The following is a 20,330-nucleotide window of genomic DNA, read 5'->3' on the forward strand; positions in this document are numbered from 1 at the left end:
TTATAAATGCATGTCTACAGAGCTGAGTGGCTCTTATGATCCTCGTTAGCTAACCTCTGCTATCACGTCAGGTAACAGTTAACATCCCGGTTAAAGTCCACTGAGAAAAGCTAGCGACCAGAGGAGGTCAACCCCCCCCCCGCAAAGATTAAAAAAGAAATCATGTTGAGTGGAGAAGGAAATGCTTCCACACACGGTGGTGAGTGTCTCCCCTGACTTTCTGCTCCTCTTCCCACACGGCGTTTTGAAGTTGCTTAGCAACCGTAAACAACCGTTGCGGGATGAAACGGCCCCTGACCGGCGGCCATTTTGATAAGGAGGGAGTGAGGTCAAGGAGCAGTGAGGGAACTCCTAATAGACTAATGAAATGATCTAAATCTATAGCCATCTATCCATCTATAGATATATCTCTCTCGCTCTATATATCTATATATATAGATATATAGACACACACACACACAGGAGTGTGTTTTATACAGGAGTATAAAATGAAGGTTATAATTTAGTTTTTGTTAAAACGGCTTTAGAGGCGTTGATAGTTATTGTGGAGGATGCAGTTTGTGATGATGTAGAATTGTATTGCGTTATACTGACAGGTGTTTCTATGTTTCAGACTCCATTAAGTGCTACGTGTTCCTAATAAACTGGCCACTGAGTGTATACCAGTGTAGAAATCTCCTGTGGCCCAATTTGCACATCAAGTAGTCCCTTGTGGAGTTCTGCCCCAAGATTTATAAACTGTGTATACTGTACTGTATGTTGCCTGATAATTCACTGCAGTGAAGTAGCATCTTTCTCAATACTACCGCTGCAGTCATAAATCATAAATGATGGAAAACAACATTTTTGAAAGGAGTGGGTTCAAAGCAGAACACACCTGTCATTTAATCTCAAACAGGGGTGAACAATATGTAAATGTTTGCTGGCCTAATGTGGAAAAGATGGTACAGACTATTCTTGGATCTGAAAACAATATCACAGATAATCTTATGATAACCAAAATCCCAGGGCAGACCTAAATTCGTATCATTCGTAGCAAGATTAAAACTCAATGAAACAATAAGATTTGATCAAATATATTTGTGCAGCATCTTTACAATGCAAGAGTAAAAAGCAGAGTTATGGCTTTGCCATCAGGTGCAACAATCTGCGAGATAATTTCCACTCCACAGTTTCAGGCTGTTAGTTTATGTCTTAAAAACACGAATAAACTTGACCGATGTCTTAAAGACACAAATAAAAATATTTAAAAAAAATATATATAGAAAAACATAAAAGCAGCAAGCACAAAATATGACACCTTTGACAAATAAGTACCCTTTGATGAAATGACTTGTATACTACATACGTTAAGTGCCAACACTGTTAATAAGTGCAATGTGTTATACCGTTTAAGGCTACCCACAACACCAAATGTGATGTCAAAGTAAGAGATAGTATATGTGCAAAAGAAGAAAAAAAAAAGAAAAAAAGGTGACACTTATTTTGGATCCTCTGAGGTCGGAAATCCACAAGTTCCAGTGTCCAGGGTTTAAACCCATGCCTTTCTGTGGGTACTTTTAATCTTGGCTTTCTTCAGGCTGTTGTGTGGCTTGACAACCTGCTGTTTGCTGGTATTTTCCTCCCACTCGTAACAGTGGTTCACCCGGGCGCAGCTCAGCAGACACGGCAGCTTGTCCTGAGTCTCTGTGTAGTGTTCAATCAGTTCTGCTATGGAAGTGAATTCAGTCTTGCATTTCTGCCACAAAGAGAAACCAAAGAAACAGACAGAAGTACTGTAAAATCACAAGTCACAACTAGGGTTACGCAGAATTATCAGTCTGTCAATACACGTATTATCAAAGGCCGACAATAATTGAATTATTCTTGGTTTCAGTGGAGTTTGAGTTAATATGGTTGTCTCTGTGCTGTTTTATGGAATTTTCCCATAAAAGTCCAAATACTAAAATGACAGACTCACTGTTTGCTAATAAATATGCATAAGATTAAATCTGTCTTGACAAAACAATTACCTCCAGCAGGAATTTCCCTTTACGAGTGTTTTCTATGAGGTGGGTGATCGGACCAGAGGGCAAGCGAACGATGAGAGAGCCACATTTGGGTTTTTTAGGATGTGGGCACAGGAGGTACGATCCCAGAACATCATCTGCAAGCAGGGAATAGCTGCTGTCACTGAAACACAGAAGATACACCATCAAGAAAATGACTCGAGAAAAAAATAAGGGCCCGAGAAGGCGTTCAGCAAGAGACTCACGTTGCGATACCATCCCAACGCCACACTGCTTGAGCCAGTGCTTCTTCTGTTTCGGCCAGGCTCGGAGTGCGGGATCTCCTTACTGGAGTCTTGTCTTGATCCTTTCCTGTGTGTGAAATCATTGTGAATTGATCGAGATGTTTACATTTCAAGACGCTACAAAGTGGAGATACTGCACCAACCGTGTTTGTGTGTGTGTGTGTGTGTGTGTGTGTGTGTGTGTGTGTGTGTGTGTGTGTGTGTGGGGGGGGGGGGGGGGGGGGGGGGGGGGGTTTGAAGTGAACAAAGCAAGTGGTGACAAAATAACCCATAAAACCAGTATTACAACGTGTGAAAGCTGAGAGTTAAATGAACATCCGTGAGAAGCTTTAAGAAAACGTACGTACAGTATGACCCCCGTGACACAAGACCATTATCCCTTCTATTATACCTTCTGACACCACAACAGACAGTGAGCGACGGCCCATCGCCCATCACTGAGGGGTTTGCGTTACCTAATCAACTCTTTGACTCTTGAGAGCGCTCTGTGAACACTCGGCCCACCTTGTGACGCACTCAGTCGCTCCTGAACATTGCGCTGTTTGAGTGGTGTGAAAGTGAAGGAGCGGTAAGCCCCAGAGCGCAGTCCTTTATTGCGGATGGCTTTCTTGCGCACCAGGGAGGGGGAGGAGGTGGGGAAGACTTCATCTTGGCTGCTGTGCTGGTCATCGGAAGACTTCTGATTCTTCTACAGATGGGAGGAAAAGAAAAAAAGGTTTGTTGCGTCAGTCAGCAGCACACTAAACTCTCGACTGGTTCGTCCTCTTCAACCCCACAGAGCCCTTTGGCAGATTCATCAGTAACAACAGTGACTTTGAAGCTGCAAACTAGACGGGGAACCCTGGGGCTGAAGTAATATTATTGTGGTGTAAGAGAGAATAGAAGAATACATTAAAGTCAAAACCTTAGTCCCTGGCAACAACCCTCGAAAAGGGGCTCTTCTGAAGGACACCAGGGCACTGACGCTGAGAGGGAAGCCGTGGTTGAGCAGGGAGGGGTTGCGACGAGGCATCGCGCCAACAGAGTCTTCCTGGGCCTCGTCTGGGTGCTTCTCCAAGTAAGACAGCTGGAAACAGCGGCAAAGCAGCAGGTTCAGGAACTGTGCCTACAGGAGAGAAAGATAAGGTAAGCAATGCAATATCTAACATTTCAAGGTCCTACAGTGCGACAGTGTTATCTGATAAACCACATTCCTAGTTAAGTGGCATAGTAACCGTATTTGACAGGTCTGTGGTACAGTTTAAAGTTACCTGTAATCAACATAAATACAGCTACACTGTTAAAGAGCTCCCTGGCAAATTCCATAAAAGTCTAGTGAAGAGGTAACATCTCGTTGTTATAGTCTCACCACAAACTGTGATGACTCAAAATTACTGAAAGCTATCAGGGTTATGGGCAGAGGGTTGGTTTTAAGCATACGTTTGTGAAATTAAAATGGTTAATTTAAGACTAGACATGGTCAGGGTCTAGAAAGGGCTTCTGTGTCTGCCTGTAATTACTGAGATCGGTGATTATATTGACCAGCATGTCACTGTCCAGTCCAGCAGTGTGTGGTCCCATCAGGGTTTCCCTCTTGCGTTAATTGTAGGTTATTGTGACATTAAAGTCTCTACACCCAGACCTGCGTTTTCCCTCATGTGATGTGAACAGACCTCTTCTCAGGGCGGTGTGGGCGTGTACAGTCGCAGCTCCCTCAGTACTCATGAGCGTGGGACAACTTTCCCTGTTGTCACTCTTATTTTAACCACTTTAACTGCAATAGAGGTCAAATCAGCCACAGTAACTGAAAACACCTGTGTGGTGTCCAGGGCCTTTAATAAAAAGTAAAACTATACTATAACAATTTCCCTTTTTAAAAAAAAAAAAAAATCAAGATATATGGCTTTATCTATTATCGCTATCTCAACTGTGTTGTTGTGACACCGTTTCACAATCTTCTGTACAGGTTTCAGTGGCTGAGACAAATACAAATATGCAAAAGTTCAACTAGGTGCAACTGTCAGCCCCTCCTCATACACCAACCCACAGGACCCATTAAAATACATGGCGTATTCTCCCTTTGATGCATCAAAAAATATACTTCCCCAGAAATCTTTTTGTAATCCGAGCTGTCTAAATAATAGCAGACATATTTCCAATTGTTGTGATAAAAGAACGACGACACTGGTCGTTTCTCACCGCTCTGGCGTGCCGAGCCTGAAAGACGTGGCAGTACAGCTGAGTGTCAGTGCTGCCCGGGTTGTGGGAGACGAAGGCAAACTGGCCATCGATGGGTCGGGCGGTGGACAGAGAGACTCTGCGCAGGGCGTGAGCCATCAGGAGTGTCTGCAGACAGAGACAGGAGAACCTGCCAGTCTTCAACTTTGACCTTTATGTATGTGCATCATGTTTTCACAAGAGATAAACCTCCATACTTACGGTTTCATCCTCATCATACATTTTCACACCCTTGATGGAGAATTTTATGGATACAGCCTTCCTTCTTTTGCACGTCTGATGGAAAACAACCAAAGCATTAGGCGTCGTATTCTCCATTAAAAACAGGCACGAGCTGTTGCATTGTGCCACACTGATAACTTTGAGAAACCTCAGCCGGCTCAGGACTCACTCTAAGGGACTTCAGCTGAGTGTGCAGCTGCTGTATCTGGTCGTCCAAACAGTGGTCGTCCACAGGAAATGAGCCCACATACTTTACAGTGAAGACACAAGTTTAGGCAAAACACACACACACAGACAATAATGTGAGTATGAAAACAAACATTTGTAGAGTCACCTCTGCTGATCGTGTCACTGTACCATCCTCCCTGACTGGTGCCTCGCCCATGTTGCCTGTTTATCTCTGGAAAAACACACAGCAAGAACATCTTACACCCCAAAAAGCAAAAGGACACTAAAAACTCATTTAAAAAGCTCTCAAATCATCAAACATCAAGTCAAACAATCACAATAGTGATACAGGGTTTTTTTTGTTGTTGTTTTTTTTAAATAAGAAGTTTTGTTAAGTCGCAGTTTGGCCTGGTGTCGACTGTACTTCCACAGGAGCGTGATTTAGGACTCTGAACCGTGATCGTGACACAGTTCAGTGAATTTGCGCCTGTGTGCTGTTTAGCAGGTCGTTGCGCATTTTAACACGTTTTAACACGTTTTCTCAGCGCCTTAAATGCGTCAAAGTTACGATTAAGTTTCTGTTTTAGTGAACTTGTCCGTCTTGCTACGTCCCGAGACGTGGGCGAAATCCAAAAACGTGTGCTTGTGAAGTTAAAAAGACAAACTCCGGTGGACAAAACCTCTGAACCGTTTCCGCCCTGCCCGGACACACAGACACCGGAGCGTCTCAACCTGAGCTCAGTCCGAAGGTTGTAACAAGACTTTGAAATCACACAAACTCACTTTTCAGAGTCGCAGAGCCTCCACAACAACCGCCACCTCCCCCGCCCAGTCTGCGTCTTCTTCACACCTTTACCTGCCGCCGCCGCCGCTCCGTGGTCCTGGTCCAGGTGTGCTCCTGCTGGCCCGAGGCGGGGCTGGAGGAGGAGGAGGAGGAGGAGGGGTACATGAACACAGATAGGAGACTTCGGCTCACCCTCCCCCTGCTGCTGTCTCTATCCGCACTTTTTTTCCTCATCACAGCCCCGCACATTCCTGCTCATTGCGCAATTCACCCCGGTGACGTCACACGCCCCGTGGTGGGAAAGTATCCAGAAACTTTACTGAAGTCAACTTTATTCATATAACTTACACAGCACGTTTAAAAACAGCAGATTGAAGTGACTGAAGTACCAATACAACAATGTAGAAGTACTGCATTCAGAATCCTACTTATATACAAGTACATAAGTAACTGTTATTGGGACTGATTTATGACATTATTAGCTTGTTAATACTGATGCATCCATGTGTGAACTGCATTTTACTTATTTACTTTACAGGTCAGTAACTTCCCCCCCAAAGGTAACAAGATATGAGATGATTAACAGGGTAGAAAAGAATAGAACAAGTTTCGCTTTACAAATTCAAATTACAAATTTACTTTTTAGACTTCTCTATAGTCTTTGCTTTTAAAAAAAACAAACAAAACAAAACTATACTTTTACCTCTTTAGGCCTTAAAACATCTGAAAGGTGACAAGAGGCCCCAACCACACACACACACACACACACACACTGCTCTTTTGTGAGGTGCCACAAGCCAAAAGGGACGGGAACCACTAGTTTAATCTTTTAACTTTTTATTACTAATTTATTTAATCTTATTTTGTAAACTTGTTTATGTAAAATCTTTATCTGAAAATCACAGACCGTTGACACGTAGCGAAGTACAAAGTAGCATAAGATGGATATATACCGAAGTACAACTGCCTCAAAGTTGCCCTTAAAGAAATTCAATCAATTAATTTAGTAAAAGTGGCAAAATATCGTCTCCACAAACTTAAAAATGAACAATGTGTAACTTACTCTTCTTACTCAAGAAATCAAAAACCACAATGATAAACTCTCCACTTTAAACAATGAGAAGGCTGTAAAAACTATGTGTGCTCTCCGTTGTGTTGGTTTTTTCTGAAGTGAATCATTTAAATTGTCCAGTTAATCATTTTGAAATCCCAGAAAACCCCCAGTCGAGAACCAGTGACCTGCGACATCATTATACAACCCTGTGTAGTTTTGTGCAGAACAAAGAAACATTGACTGATAACCGTCTGTACTATCCTGATACTATTTCATGTCCTGGAGTCATGTTTTTAAATGTGGTCCCTGTGCACTAAATTAAAATGTTAAAACAAAAAACAGCAGGAGTTTACAAATATAGCCATTTTATTAATGACTTGGGAAAAAAAAAAAGCTTAACAACACAAGGAATACATGCATGCAGGGTATGTATGAGCTATTATCCTCCTTTTTCTTATTCACAACACACATTTCTTACAGTTTGGTACTGAATTACAGCTGTGAAGCAATAAAATCAATTCATGTATATATGCTTGTTAACACACACATATATATATATAAAAAAGAAGACACTTTCCCCCGAATGTTTGAAATTAATGCTAAGTGTTTTGTGTATGTGTCACCTGCAGGCCAAATCTTTTCTAGGGGCGATTTTGTGTTTTAAATAAACAAATATCAATCATTCTAAATAATAACAATAATTCATAATATAAGGACAAATATTCTGATACAGTACCACATGGCCAAAATACTGTCATTTTATCCCAGAACACAGGACAACAACCTTAAAATCCGTGTTTTATAAAATATTAATATCATTTAGTAGCCATTTAAACTTTCCAACCCATATTTTAACTTAAATGGACATTTCTTTTCACCCTCCAAAACATTTGATATCAGGAACGTGTGCCGCCGACACCTAAAGAGTGGATGAGGAATAGATATGAAAACGGAAGTCACTACATGGCTCTAGTTACAGTATGTCGCGCCTTGCTATGTTTCCCCCGATCTGGCAGCCGGCCACACATCTGTTTTTTAAACGGCAACACTAACTGAGCTTTTCTACACATGGCGATTAAAAAGGAAATTCAGAAACTCTCAATGTACAGTAAACTTAACTGGTAGGATAACGTTCTTATTCTACAAAAAAAATTAAAAAAAACTACAGCCCCGTTAAAAAAGGGAGAAAATGATAAAAAGAGTGAGAGCGCTGAAACGAAGCGGCAGACTGCTGCATATCCAGAGCGGCCCAGTTCATGGAAGCCGCTCCTGGGCTCAGTATTTCCCCCTCTTGGACTTACGAGTGGACTGCTTGCTGCTCTTCGCCCCCCTTTTGACTACAGGCTCTTCAGGGGACGACTCTTCACGCTCGGGCCGCCTGGACCCACTTTTGGTCGCTGGCTTTTTAACTGCGGGCTCCTCGTGGGACTCCTCGGGCTTAGATCGCTTGGACCCGCTCCTCGCCGTCTCCTTCGTGACTGCAGCCTCCTCGGGGGATGAATCTCTGGACACGGGTCGCTTGGACCCCCTTTTGGTCAGCTTTTTAACAGCTGGCGTTTTGGGCTTTCTCGCAGGAGCTCCTCTCTTGACAGGTGTGGCTTTCGACGGCGCCGTGGATTCCTTCTTGGAGGCTGACTGTTTCCCTGTCGATCTCTTGGCCGAAGGCGCCGCTTTCTTGGCCGGAGACTTCTTTGCGAGGGGGCGCCCCCTGCCTTTAGCTGGCTTTGACTGACTAGCGCTCCGAGATTTCTTGGTCGGTGGAGGGCGGCGAGCCTTGGGTGGAGGCCTCTTCTGAGATTGCCTAAGAGTCATTTGAATAGGCAGCCATTACTTAAGTAGAAGCATAATCATCATAATCATTCACACATCACATCAATGAAAAGAGGAACGTCTGCACGCCGACTCCAAACCACACAGACAACATTTCATCCCAGTTGGATCTTCGTCTGGTCAAAATGTTTAAAAACGGTTATATTGACCTTATTCTTCTTCTTATCCAACTGTTTTAACCTCTTATTGCTCAAAATCCAATAGGAACCATGAATATGTGGTGAAATATGATATAAAAGATTACTTTTCGATGTATTTATGGTACAAGCTTCTTGTCGGTAGCTGTCCATAGTCTCTCACATAACATACATTTATGTCAGTGTATAATATGATGCATGTGTGTGGAGATTTTCAGGTTTGATACCATTTCTGTCATGAACAATATTTCAGTGTTTCCTTTCACGTAACTTACAATTTTTTTCATTAGGAAACTAAGTACAGGTCAAAATTGTTTACACCCACCTCTTACGGGGAGCTTCGTCCTCTGACTCTTCCTCTTCTTCTGACTCTTCCTCTTCTTCGTCAGATGAGTCAGCCGTCCGCCTCCGCTTTGGTGGAGGTGGAGGGTTTTTCTTCGGAAGCTCTTTGAACTTCTCTGGATACAGGATGGTGGGACTAAAGAGAAAAATAAAAATGAAAAGATCTGAGAAGGCATATAAAAACAAGTACATCAGCCTTGTAAGTATATACAATTAAAAGGAATTAAAAGGGTTAAATAACGGATCTCTTTTCTCCAGATGTAGTTGACATACCTTGGATAGAAGGGGAACGAGAGCTGGTAGGTCCCTGTGAAGCCGTGGCCAGTTATCTGCTCCATCCAGCCGAGTACTTTACACTTTGTTAGGGTCCTCCTCAGATTGGCCACTAAAGAATAGAGTTGCTTTTTTTCAGTGACACCAATTTGAAGTCCTTAAAGTCACACTCCAACCAACAAAAATCTACCTTTTGAGTATCATGGGGTTAAAAGTTTTCTCTGCAGAGAACAGTGATTTCATGTTGTTATAATGGAATCCAACAGTGATCTAAAAGGATGCCTTCACGTCACCGCTTCTCAAGCAGCGCAAAACGACACAGCATTATGAGTGGTGACGGGTTCACTTACCGGTGTGCCATCGCTTAGCTTAGAAAAAAAAAAAAGGAACACCATAGTTGGCCACTGGCGTAATTAGCCGCACTCTGCCCGAAACTATGCGTCTCTGCAACAGCAGAGAAGACGATGAGCTGCAGGCGTTTTATATGTTTCTATTTACGTTCCTTTTAATGTGAAAACTGGTCACTATTGGCGTCCATTGTAAACTACATGAAGAACAAAACTGATGATGCCTGAGAAAGCAGTCAGTAGTCCTGCGAAGACATGCAAGCAGGAGGGAGGGAGTCTTACCTAATTGGTACTCCTTTCTGTCTTTGTTTGAGTCTACTAGGTATCTGCGTAGAGTGGTGGTGCTGCAGGTTTTCGGTTCGTTCATGGCTGTGATGGCGGCTGTGATGGCGTCCTCCAAGGTGCCGCCCTTCAGCAGGACCTGGGTGCCAGTTCGCTTCAGCTGCGACAGTCGGATACAAACATTTTTAGGACACTCGCCCCTGAATCTGTAGCTTTTAGACGTGAAGCCACAGAGTAGGCCAATCACGCACTTTTATTTCTCCCAGGGCTTAATGTTTTATATATTGTCGAGCACTCTTTTCTTTTTAACTTCAACAATATTAACTGGCAATATCTAATTCTACTGAAATAGTATAATACAACAATGATGCCTGAGCTGGCAGATTGATTGGCACTGCAGACTTTCATCTGGCCTGGAAACAAAGCGGATCCTGGCATAGTTCAGAGTAGGTTGATTGGTGACAACTGCTACATAAAGGCAGGACTTTTAACTACAAGGTAAAAAGGGTTTCCTTTTCATTAGCAAATAAAATGTATCTTGTAAGCGTTTCACTGTTTAATGCCTAAAAACGTACAGCTAATGGAGGGCGAGAGGAGAACTTGTGACATAAGCCAGCGGTGCTCATGACAAACACTACATCTGTCCACCGTGGTTTGGCTTTAACTTCAACAGCTGAGGGAGGACGCCTTCATACCAACTGCTCTTCACCTGAATTGAACAATTTATGTGCTACCAGACATTTTTAAACAGCAGATGTGACTCATTTTGGAACAAACATGAATAAAACAGTAGCTTTACTAGCTAAGTAGCTTTACCTGGAAAGTCCCTCTGGCTCCTTTCCCAGTGATTTGCTCCAGTTGTCCTTTCTCTACCGCCTTCACCAGCGCTGCCTTCAGGACGTCTGGCCTGAGGACGAACCAGAGTCAGTAAATCTCCCATATATTCAACACAACTTCACACACGCCTCTTTTTTGTTTTGTGTGTAAGCCACTGGTAAAACTGTGTGTGGCTGTATCATCTTTGAAGTTACATTCCTCACAAATGCAACAAGTTGCTTGCATCTGCTCTATTTCATATCATTAATAGTTAAATAACTTTTTTTTATGACTGTTGATCAGATGAGCTTATTGTTTTTTTCCCTGGAAACTTCTGACACTTTCAAAGACTTGTTAAAATTAAAAATAGATGAATCGACACTCAACAGGAAAACGTAAATGTAATGCTGCGTACCTGTTCTCGATGTTGAGGCTGGGGAAGTGCTGCTCCAGGTATTTCTTGATCAGATTGTAGGAGGCCTCTTTGGGCTCACAGAGCCGAGTGATGATCAGAGGAAGAGCGTCTCCCAGAGACTCCGTCTTCTGAGCAGCTTTCTAAAACACCATCCATTTACAGACATGACGATTACAACCAAACACATCCCAGTCTCATAGGGAAAAATGGGAAAAGGAAACTGTTGGCACTACGTCAATAATGAAGGGTTAGATCTATGAAATATTGCACTGTGACGTCCTAGATATCAAGTTAGACATCAATGAAGAAACACTGCAGTCCAAACTAGGATGGACGGGATTAAAACTTCACTCACGACGTAAAGTATAAAGAAATAGTGCCACATTTTGGGGAATACACGTATGCACTTTCTTGCAGAAAGTTAGATATCTGTTCATTAAATATGAAGTTTAGCGTAGCTTAGCACACAGACTGGCATCAGGGAAAAACACTTAGTGTGGCTCTGTATTCCCAGCACTTTTAAAGCTCGCTAATGAACACATTTTTATCTCATTTGTGTACAAAAACCAGAACAAAAACAACGATTCACTATTGCCAGGCAACCAGCAGAGACCCGAGGAAGTCGCTGCTCCCTGCCAAGAAATGGTCCGGCACATAACTATTGTACATCACTTCACTTCCGCGCCCTGCAGTAACATACCTTAGACAAGGTGGACTGCTTCCCGATGGCGAAGGTTCCTGAAAGGCCTTTACCCTTCAGCTGTGTGAGAGACCAAGAAAAAAATATAAAAGTAAGCAGACTGTCCTGGGTTCCTGCACACTTTAATGAACATCTGTGACACAGACCATTCGTTAAACTCCTCACCCTGAATAGTGACTGTACAATCGTAGCTTTGCAACTGCAACTAGGAAAAGCAGCCCAGTCGAGCTTTGGATTTCTCCAACGCTTGCAAACGTTAGCATGTCCGGCTAACTAGTTTACAACATTCAGTCGTAACCTAATCCAGCGTTGCTTCCAAGGCCAAGCAGCATTTTTTATAGTACATTATTTTGTGGGGTTACAGGTTACATCCACTGTGTAGTATTTCCCCACTGGTCCTGGATGCCACCCTGCTCTTTAGAGGACTTGGGGAAGTTTACACTCCAGCAACTCCAGCAACACCAGCCAAGCTCATTATCCAGGACAACCATCAAGTCCTTTTACTTTGTGGTTTATGGATTCTGCCAGTTTGGAAGATTAAAGAGTCAGCTGGAGACAGCATTTTCAACCAACTCGTGGAGCTAATGTTAGCTACTATGCTAGCTAGTTACAACTAACAAAAATCTGCGAGCGACAAGTGTCAATTCAGTGGTCGTCAGCTTAAAATAACAAGCCAGCTTTTGTCTACCGCCGTCTGAATTCAAGGACCCTTTTTTTTTTTTACATGCTAAGAAAAAAATAATAAAAAGGCTTACGGCCAGTTACATCTTAATTATTGTTCCATGAAACAAAACACACATTTGACAACGTCCATGTTGAAAGTGTCTGTTTTTTCACACAGATGATGCTTTTATTTACATAAAACGCACAGGAAAATTTTGAAAATTAAAAATATGTTCATAACATTGTTTACCTGTTTGATGGTGCCCTTCTCCAAATGTTTCTTCATTGCTTTCTTGATGAGAAACTTCTTCTTGTCAAGCTCCATCCCCGGATATTTTTTCACAATATATTTCATGACGGACTGGTATGAAACCCCAAACCTGTCATTACAAGACTGCAAAAGAAAGTGGACGAGAAATCACACAGATTTCTTTTAAACAAAAAGGGGGGAAAAAACCCAACCACATGTGAAGTTTGTACACACCGTTATAGCTTCGATGAGGATATTATCCACTTTGTTCTGATTGCCTGCAAAGTTGGTAACGGGAAGCTTTTTGCTGGCCGTGACGCTAGCCCACGCAGGAATTGTCCTTTTCACCTTCTTGACTTTGGCTTTCTCGTACTTGTAGCCATCCTTCAACCTGTCACCAAGAAGGAGCGAGACACAAGGTCAGTGAAGTGGGTCGTTTCTTTAGAGGCGATATTTCACTGTGATCGTTACCACCCTTATCTTTATCACATCCTCACCTTAGTAGGAGAACATAGCAGTGTGTTGCGCACTGTCCAGCCGCGCAGTCCTTGCATTTGTCACTTTGTCCGTTTGTCACCGACGGGAAAGACAAAATGAAGTTTCAGAACATCTGTCTTAATGATCACCACTGTCATTTTGAGCCTAACTGAATTGCTATGCTAGTGTGCTATGTGCAGAAACGTAAAACGTTCGCTTTGTCAAGGTCTGGGAGAAGAAAAGGAGGAGAAATTATTAACTTTAAGAGCTTTTAAACTTAGAGCCAGGTTACATGTCCCTGATACTACGATTTTCCCACTTATTTCTTAATAATATCTGGGTACCCATGTATATTTTAGACAATTGGTTGAAATAAAGGTCATTGCTTTGTCACGAAAAAATATGTCCATGCTGTGAAATGTCCAAACAATCTGATCCCCTACAGCTAAATCGCGGGGCTTTTTCTAAAATTCAGAACATAGTTTGCTTTATTTTATTTTTGAATAAATGGGCAAACCAAAAATATTTTCCAAGCATTATTCTAAATGTATGCCGCTTGTCGTAGATAGTTTTAGATATGGACTGTCGTCGTAACAAATCGCCAGACTCCTCCTGGACTCCTCCAAAACTGCGGACAAAGAGACTGGTACATCTGTCTGGTCTCTACCTCATGAATGTGGCTGTGACAGATCACATCTTTTGGAAATGCAACACTGCAACCATGAGAGGAGCAGTCTGCTGTCATCCAGCAGAGGTAAGGATAATATAAACAGATAAAAGTGCTATCAAAGTGAAATATCGCAGTGCTCAGAGTTGCAGACTAGCTCTCTGGTGAAACTCACTCTTTCTTCTCCGTTCCTTCTCCTTCCTTCTCCTCCGCGGCTCCTTCGGCCTTCTCTCCATTCTCTGTGGGCTCCGTCTCACCCGTGGCCTTGGCCTCCTCGACCTCCGCTGTTGCAGCTGAAGATGCAGCCTGCTCCTCGTCAGCAGAGGGCGACTCCTCCGAGGAGGCTTCGGGCTCTGAGAGGAGGAAGCCAGTGAAATTTAGGAGTGAAAAAATATGTGCGATAACCCAGAGAATATCACAAAGTTCAATCAAAACACACGGATAATGCCAGTTTTGGACTGTCTACCTTTATTTACAGCTGATAGTGTAGAACAGGGCTTCTTAAACTTTTCTAGGGACCCAGAACTGAAAAGCAACATGCCCCCATGTACCAAAGCTCATCAATGTGTAATTAACCACAATAATATCTATATTAAACTTCTACCAACAAAAGAAGAGATGTTAATTTGTCAGTAGGACCCATAGTTAAGACACACTGAAGTACAGATGTAGAGGATGGAGAGTACAACATGCAACAGATGTCTCCGGCTGGAATCACACTGGGGAAGTTGTGATTATATGATATGCACCTTAATCATGAGGCTACCAGGATTTAAGGGACTTTCTCCTCTTCACTGAGAGCTTAACGGTTGATGCTACTGCTCCACTTGATACAGTGGTGGACGATTTTGGCCTCGTGACCGCTGCTTGGCCATATCTGCTGTAGTGTACTCTGTTGCATCTCCGAGATATTACTCCGTATCAATGTTTTGATGACCGCTGGAAGTTCTGTTATCCAGTTGGGTTAGCATTTCCTCATTTCAAAGTGTGTGATGCAGTATTGAACTGAACTTGTTCGACTGCTCTTTTCCTGCGTGCAAGTACCAAGAAATATTGCAGTATTTGATTTTGACACTATTTCTCAGGTCTAGAGACGCATTTCTGTGAGGGAGGGATGTAAACACAAACTTGGCATGTCCACAAATCCACCTCCAGACTCAAACTACAGTGTGTGGCTGTATGGGCTGTGATGGGTACTGTGGCCACAGTGAAATCTGTGTCAGAGACGATGGTGCGTTCAAGGGTCTTTAGTTAAGGTGACGTACAACCCCGGCCTAACCTTTCTCCGCTGCAGCAGAGGGGGCCTTCTCCTGGGTTGGAGTCGCTGCTGCTCGGCGAATCGGCATCACACGAGATTTACCTGAATGAGGAAAATAACACGCATCTGAACACCAGGAAAGCACATTAGCACTGGTCTGGGGCCCATTCTGTGTATGTGCGTGGTTAGACATGGGGAGACAGCCAAACCCACTTCATTCATTGATGCCCATTATCTTTAAACAGGAAAAAAAGGTGCACTTGTATTTCGCAAAACGCAGACCACTTTCAAGACGGTGCACTGCTCCGACAGCCTTTGCCAGTAAATTCCAATCATTTCCATGCGAGCCAGAGGATGAGTTCCCAAAAATTTCCGGCAATTTCGCCATTTTGTCCGTTGGTTTACACACAGTGATGGCGTCGTACAAGGCAGATAAAATTCATTTCAGTTGCATGGAGTAAAAACCACCGGCCTGCGGTTTTTTCCAACATCGCATTCGTGCAACTGCATATTTAGCTAATAACTTGCCATAATCCGATTCAAACTTACCTTTTACGTGTCGAGAAAAAGTCAGATACTTTGGAGTAAATTTCTGCACGATCCTTTATTTAGATTTCTCTGTTTACGAGCCCCGCCCCATTAGGTCCGTTGGTCACGTCGCAGCGTCACACGGCACGTCGGAGGATTCCCACTGTCATGGCCGCCGACACTAACCGTTGAAAAACGTTAAAGTCCTCTGGAACATTCAAACTACAGAACAAAGTAACAGCCACACCAGACAATGTGCGATAAAGTGATGATTGTCACTGCGTAGGGTTAGCCGACCGAGGCTAGTGGAAAAGAGGCTAGCTAGCAACCTTTTCCCCCCTCTTTCTTTTAATACTCTTTGCAAAAAGCTCAAACATGATTCTGAGATCTTCTGTCCGTATTTTGTCTTAACTCGATGTCTACCTTACAAGTCAATACAACCTGAGCACACCGTTATTTTAATCAAGATAAACCAATTATTACCGTTTAAGCGTTCAAATACTACAGCTCTGAAGGGGTTTTGATTGGGTGTCTATGACTAAGGCTCATGGGAGCTGTAGTTGTCGAATGCAAACAAAGTTCAAATGACGAGGAACTCAACTTTTATGATTCAGTACAGCAGAAAAGAGACCTTCAGCGTCAAATATAGACAGAAAACACCAGAAACATATTTCAGCTTTCAGGAAAGGGTGATAAAATGAATCGTGTATGAAAATACACCGAGTGTTTCTGAGTCGATGTTAGATGATATGACAGTTGAAAATAACCACTAACCCCATCAGAACTGTAACTAACAATTATTTCCACGTTTGATTAATCTGCAGATTATTTTCTCGTCGAATAGTTTGGTCTATAAAATGTGTGAAAAATGCTCGTCACAATTTTCTAACGCCCAATGTGACTTTTTCCAAATAGCTTATGTTGTCCTGAACAGTCCAAAAAAAAACAAAAACAAAAACAAAACCCAGACACAATGGCATACAACAGAAAAGCAGAAAATCCTCACAAGCAAGAGGCTGGAATTTTCTGTCCATCGACTAATCGATTAATTGTGTCAACTCAAGTCTCCATGTTCCTGATGGGTGCCTTAAATGTTTTTTGGGTGATTAAAAAACAAGTGAACAGCTGTAAAGACAAGTTAATGCATCAGAGACCTATGGAGATCCAATTTCACAAGCCTTATTTGGTGATCTGATAAGCATGTGACACTGTAACATGAATGCAACTGCATAACCGACCACATTGACACACATCTCAAATGGATCAGAACACAATACAGACAAAAAACATGAGAAGTGTGGTCAGATACAAGCAAGAAATGGCTCAGCAGACCAAATAAGTGGCTCCCAGTGACTCCAGCTGCTCGTCCTCTTCAAATCATACAGCTCTTCTCCTGATGATGATAAAGTGTTGTCCAAAACGGAAAAAACTGACTCAGTTTAACACACACACACACAAAGTCACCACAAGAGAAAAATCTGGCAACCCACACATTTCCAAACAACAACAAAAGAACAAATCATGAGAATCAGAGATTTTTTTTTAAATACCTTTTTTGTCTTTAATGTATTTACAAGCTTTAATCTGCTCTGTAGGTCTGAAGTATTACAAGCATTTCGTGTTCAGCGACCCTGGCCATTTGCTTTTTAAAGTTGCATTTTTGCTCATTTTATTTGAATGTATCCGGTTTGTTCATCTGCGTTTGTTTGACAGTTCTGTGGACTGACTTGCATCGCTTCTTGAATGCATATCTTTACCTCTCATGAGGTGTATGTACATACCAATGTAGAGCAAGCCAAGGCTGAGGGAAACACTTCCTGGTTATTAGGAGATAACCTTTGACCTCAAACGTCATACACGGACAACGTTAATAGTTTCTGTGCATCAGCTCCTTTTTATCACTGCTTCCCCTTCATCCCAAAATAATTTTGTTTAACCCTGTTTTAAACCAAACAGTGTGGAATCCAGGGAGGCTATTTATTTCACAATTATTATTTTGTTATTATAATTAATTATATTGTTATTTCTGTTGTCTTGTTCTCATTTGTGAGCATCTGCAAATGTTAAATAACTTTTGTATTTGCAGTCCTTAAAAAAATAATAAATTAAAGAGTCCAGAACCTATGTATCTTTTAAGTCTCTTCTTAAAAAGTAACAAAAGAAAAGTAAGTTAAAATTTAAAACAAAAATATTTTCTATGTATAATACAGGTATTTAGTGCTTCCGCCGTTGGAATCCAAACTCAAAATGGCGGCATGTTTCAGAACCGTACCGCAGAAAAAAATTCCAGCCGTAAACATGTCGTCCTGTCCATACACCCACTTTGAATGTTTGTTCTGCTGTAAGGATGCAGTTCTACTACGTCGTGTCCCCCGGGTGTCTCCCTCGTCAATTGTCTTCCGACTCCTCCTCCGCCTCCCGCAGCCAGGTGAAGAAGGCCGTGACAGACTTGAGAGCCACACCCTTACCATGCTGCTCGGCAGGGTCTTTGCTTGTCTCCCACTTGTAGAAAGCGTCCTCCGAGATGACGTCCTCATCATACAGACAGTCAAAGAACATCCGGAGGAGGTCTACAAGAGCAAAGACACATCAGTCGTCATTTTGGCTCCGACAAGGACTCATGAAGTGAGATAAGGCTTTTAAAACTTAATTACTGAGTAAAAATTGTGGGAAAAAACCCCCGCTAGAAAACAGATTTTTCCTGTGAGGCACAATGTGTGCAGTGTGACTCGTATCTACAAATTATATTCTGTGACTGATGAAACAATGCCGCAGTAACACCCAACCATCTGTATTTCGATTCATTCAAAAGTTCCAGTGGAGGCATCCTGGTGGCTCCTCTGGAGGAGGAATCTGGGAGGTTCAAAAGAAGTACATTTCCTCAGGCTATCGACTCTTGAAAAGGTAAACCTCTGGCACTTCAAGGTACATTTTGTTTGTAGTTTTCTCTGTAATTATTTATGGTAATTTTAGTATCTTAAAAGGGACCTATTATGCTCATTTCCAGCTCGATGTTTTCATTTTGTGATTCCACTAGAGTAGCTTTGCATGATTCACAGTTCAAAAAAGTCCTGATTTATCTTATACTGGCCCTTCATGCAGCCCCTCAGTCTGTCTGAAACAAGCCGTTTGAACTCCGGTCTCTTTAAGGCCCCCCCCTCCTCCCGGATTGAAAAAACTGATTCAGAGCGTTCAGAGCAGTCTGAAGCCTGAGCTTCAGGCTCACAGGGATTACTTTTACATACATTTACCTCATTATTTGGCAATTTTGGCAATGTTTAGTATGAATATCTGACATCAACGTTATATCTAAGAGAGTAACATCACATGTAACATTATATATATGACAGTAAATAAGGAAAAGCATAATAGGTCCTCTTTAATATGTTAGTTGACTTCTAAATTGCAGGCCTTTCACACTTTAAGGTATTATTGTTTTTAACTCTTTATGGTACTTTGTGTATTTGAATACGTTATTTATATGATGGCTGTGTTGTTATATGTGGTGCTGTACCATGAGTTTCCCAAGGGAAGTTCTTGTTCTTGTTGTAATTGAATTAAAGTCAACTCATTCAAGTTAACTCATATTTCCCCAGTTTGACCTCTAGAATATCTAGAATGAGCTTCAGTCAAGATTGCAGTTCACATGCTTGGTTTACAAAACCCAAATAATCTATCAGAGACTATCAGAGCCACAATCCAACTCTTGAAATCCATATAATGTTTGTACATGTTTTTTTCCTATAATTATTTCAGATTTACACATTCTTAAGGAGCTGCAGAGTTTGAATGACCTCAAATGACCAAACCTAAATCAAGTTAATGTGACAGAGAATAATAATGAGATTCAAAGTTGAAAGAATGAATTTGCAGAAAGAAACGACTGGGCAAACTCCATCTTCTGGTGAAGGTCACATGACATGATCGACAGCTTCAGACCAGCCATTAAATGGACCTTGTGGTGAGATTATATTTTATCATCTATAATAATATTGCCTTAAACATTGCTGTAAACACAAAGAAATTAAGAAAAAGACGACGTAAGGAAAAATAAATCTCATGGTTTCATTAGGAGGAGGTGGGAGGGGTACATGGGAGGAGGGTAGGAGGAGTAAACTGAGATGCAGCACTTACTTGGAGGCTGATCGAGGGCGACGATCAGCGCCTGAAGTGCATAAAGTGCTTGCAGCTGTCGCTCAGTGTCTGAGTTAAGGTACTTGAGTAATACAGGCAATCTCCTCTGGATGATGGCCGTGTCCACTCGACAGTTGGTGTTATCATCTGTTTGGTAAAGCAGGAGGCAGAGTGAGTGCACGCCGAGCCGCTCCGCTCAGAGTTTGGCACAGAGTAAATATTGCAATCAGCGGTGCGATTTTAGCAGAATGGAGGAGTCTCTCCTGCAGGTGGTGGAGTGCTTACCTTTCACTGCTGCCTTACACACAGCTGTCATCAAAGCCCTCAGGAAGGGAGACGAGCTCATCTGAGATTCATCCAGGTTTGCCTGGGAAGCGGAGCACAGAGGAAGAGGACAAAACACACTATTTGTAAATTTCACATGGCTCAACACATCTTAGCAGTTATGCTACAGAAGAATAGGAAAGACCTGC

At 42.3% G+C, this 20,330-nt stretch overlaps 3 protein-coding genes across 4 annotated transcripts in view; all 3 read right to left on the bottom strand.

Annotated features, from left to right (window-relative positions):
• Positions 1-1,060: 1,060 nt before the first annotated feature.
• On the bottom strand, positions 1,061-5,759 carry sh2d5 (SH2 domain containing 5). Its single transcript, XM_070902791.1, has 10 exons — positions 5,684-5,759; positions 5,067-5,132; positions 4,902-4,982; positions 4,712-4,786; positions 4,472-4,618; positions 3,198-3,398; positions 2,798-2,981; positions 2,255-2,360; positions 2,013-2,172; positions 1,061-1,738 (listed from the first exon to the last, which is right to left on the bottom strand). Exons 2-10 carry the CDS (start codon positions 5,115-5,117, stop codon positions 1,532-1,534), a joined length of 1,212 nt encoding a protein of 403 aa, XP_070758892.1. The 5' UTR covers positions 5,118-5,132; positions 5,684-5,759; the 3' UTR covers positions 1,061-1,531.
• Positions 5,760-7,094: 1,335 nt separating this feature from the next.
• On the bottom strand, positions 7,095-15,822 carry hp1bp3 (heterochromatin protein 1, binding protein 3). 2 transcript variants are annotated; one of them, XM_070902034.1, is made up of 13 exons: positions 15,745-15,822; positions 15,217-15,297; positions 14,113-14,290; positions 13,291-13,353; positions 13,028-13,184; positions 12,794-12,937; positions 11,881-11,940; positions 11,181-11,320; positions 10,766-10,856; positions 9,950-10,109; positions 9,321-9,432; positions 9,031-9,183; positions 7,095-8,539 (listed from the first exon to the last, which is right to left on the bottom strand). In XM_070902034.1, the coding sequence occupies exons 2-13, from the start codon at positions 15,281-15,283 to the stop codon at positions 8,014-8,016; spliced, it is 1,851 nt and encodes a 616-aa protein (XP_070758135.1). In that variant the 5' UTR covers positions 15,284-15,297; positions 15,745-15,822; the 3' UTR covers positions 7,095-8,013. The 2 variants fall into 2 exon arrangements, with proteins under 2 accessions (XP_070758135.1, XP_070758136.1); XM_070902035.1 differs by lacking the exon at positions 13,291-13,353.
• A 1,442-nt stretch (positions 15,823-17,264) lies between these two features.
• The window catches only part of LOC139283321 (eukaryotic translation initiation factor 4 gamma 3-like), a 50,858-nt gene continuing 47,792 nt past the window's right edge, over positions 17,265-20,330 (bottom strand). Inside the window, exons 32-34 of the mRNA XM_070903319.1 lie at positions 20,143-20,224; positions 19,858-20,004; positions 17,265-18,293 (exon numbers count right to left, since the gene is read on the bottom strand). Coding sequence (XP_070759420.1) covers positions 18,112-18,293; positions 19,858-20,004; positions 20,143-20,224 — 411 coding nt within the window. The 3' untranslated portion in view covers positions 17,265-18,111. The remainder of the gene's footprint in view (positions 18,294-19,857; positions 20,005-20,142; positions 20,225-20,330) is intronic.

The sequence above is a fragment of the Enoplosus armatus genome, chromosome 3 (assembly GCF_043641665.1).
Source record: "Enoplosus armatus isolate fEnoArm2 chromosome 3, fEnoArm2.hap1, whole genome shotgun sequence".
NCBI classification, from domain to species: Eukaryota; Metazoa; Chordata; class Actinopteri; order Centrarchiformes; family Enoplosidae; genus Enoplosus; species Enoplosus armatus.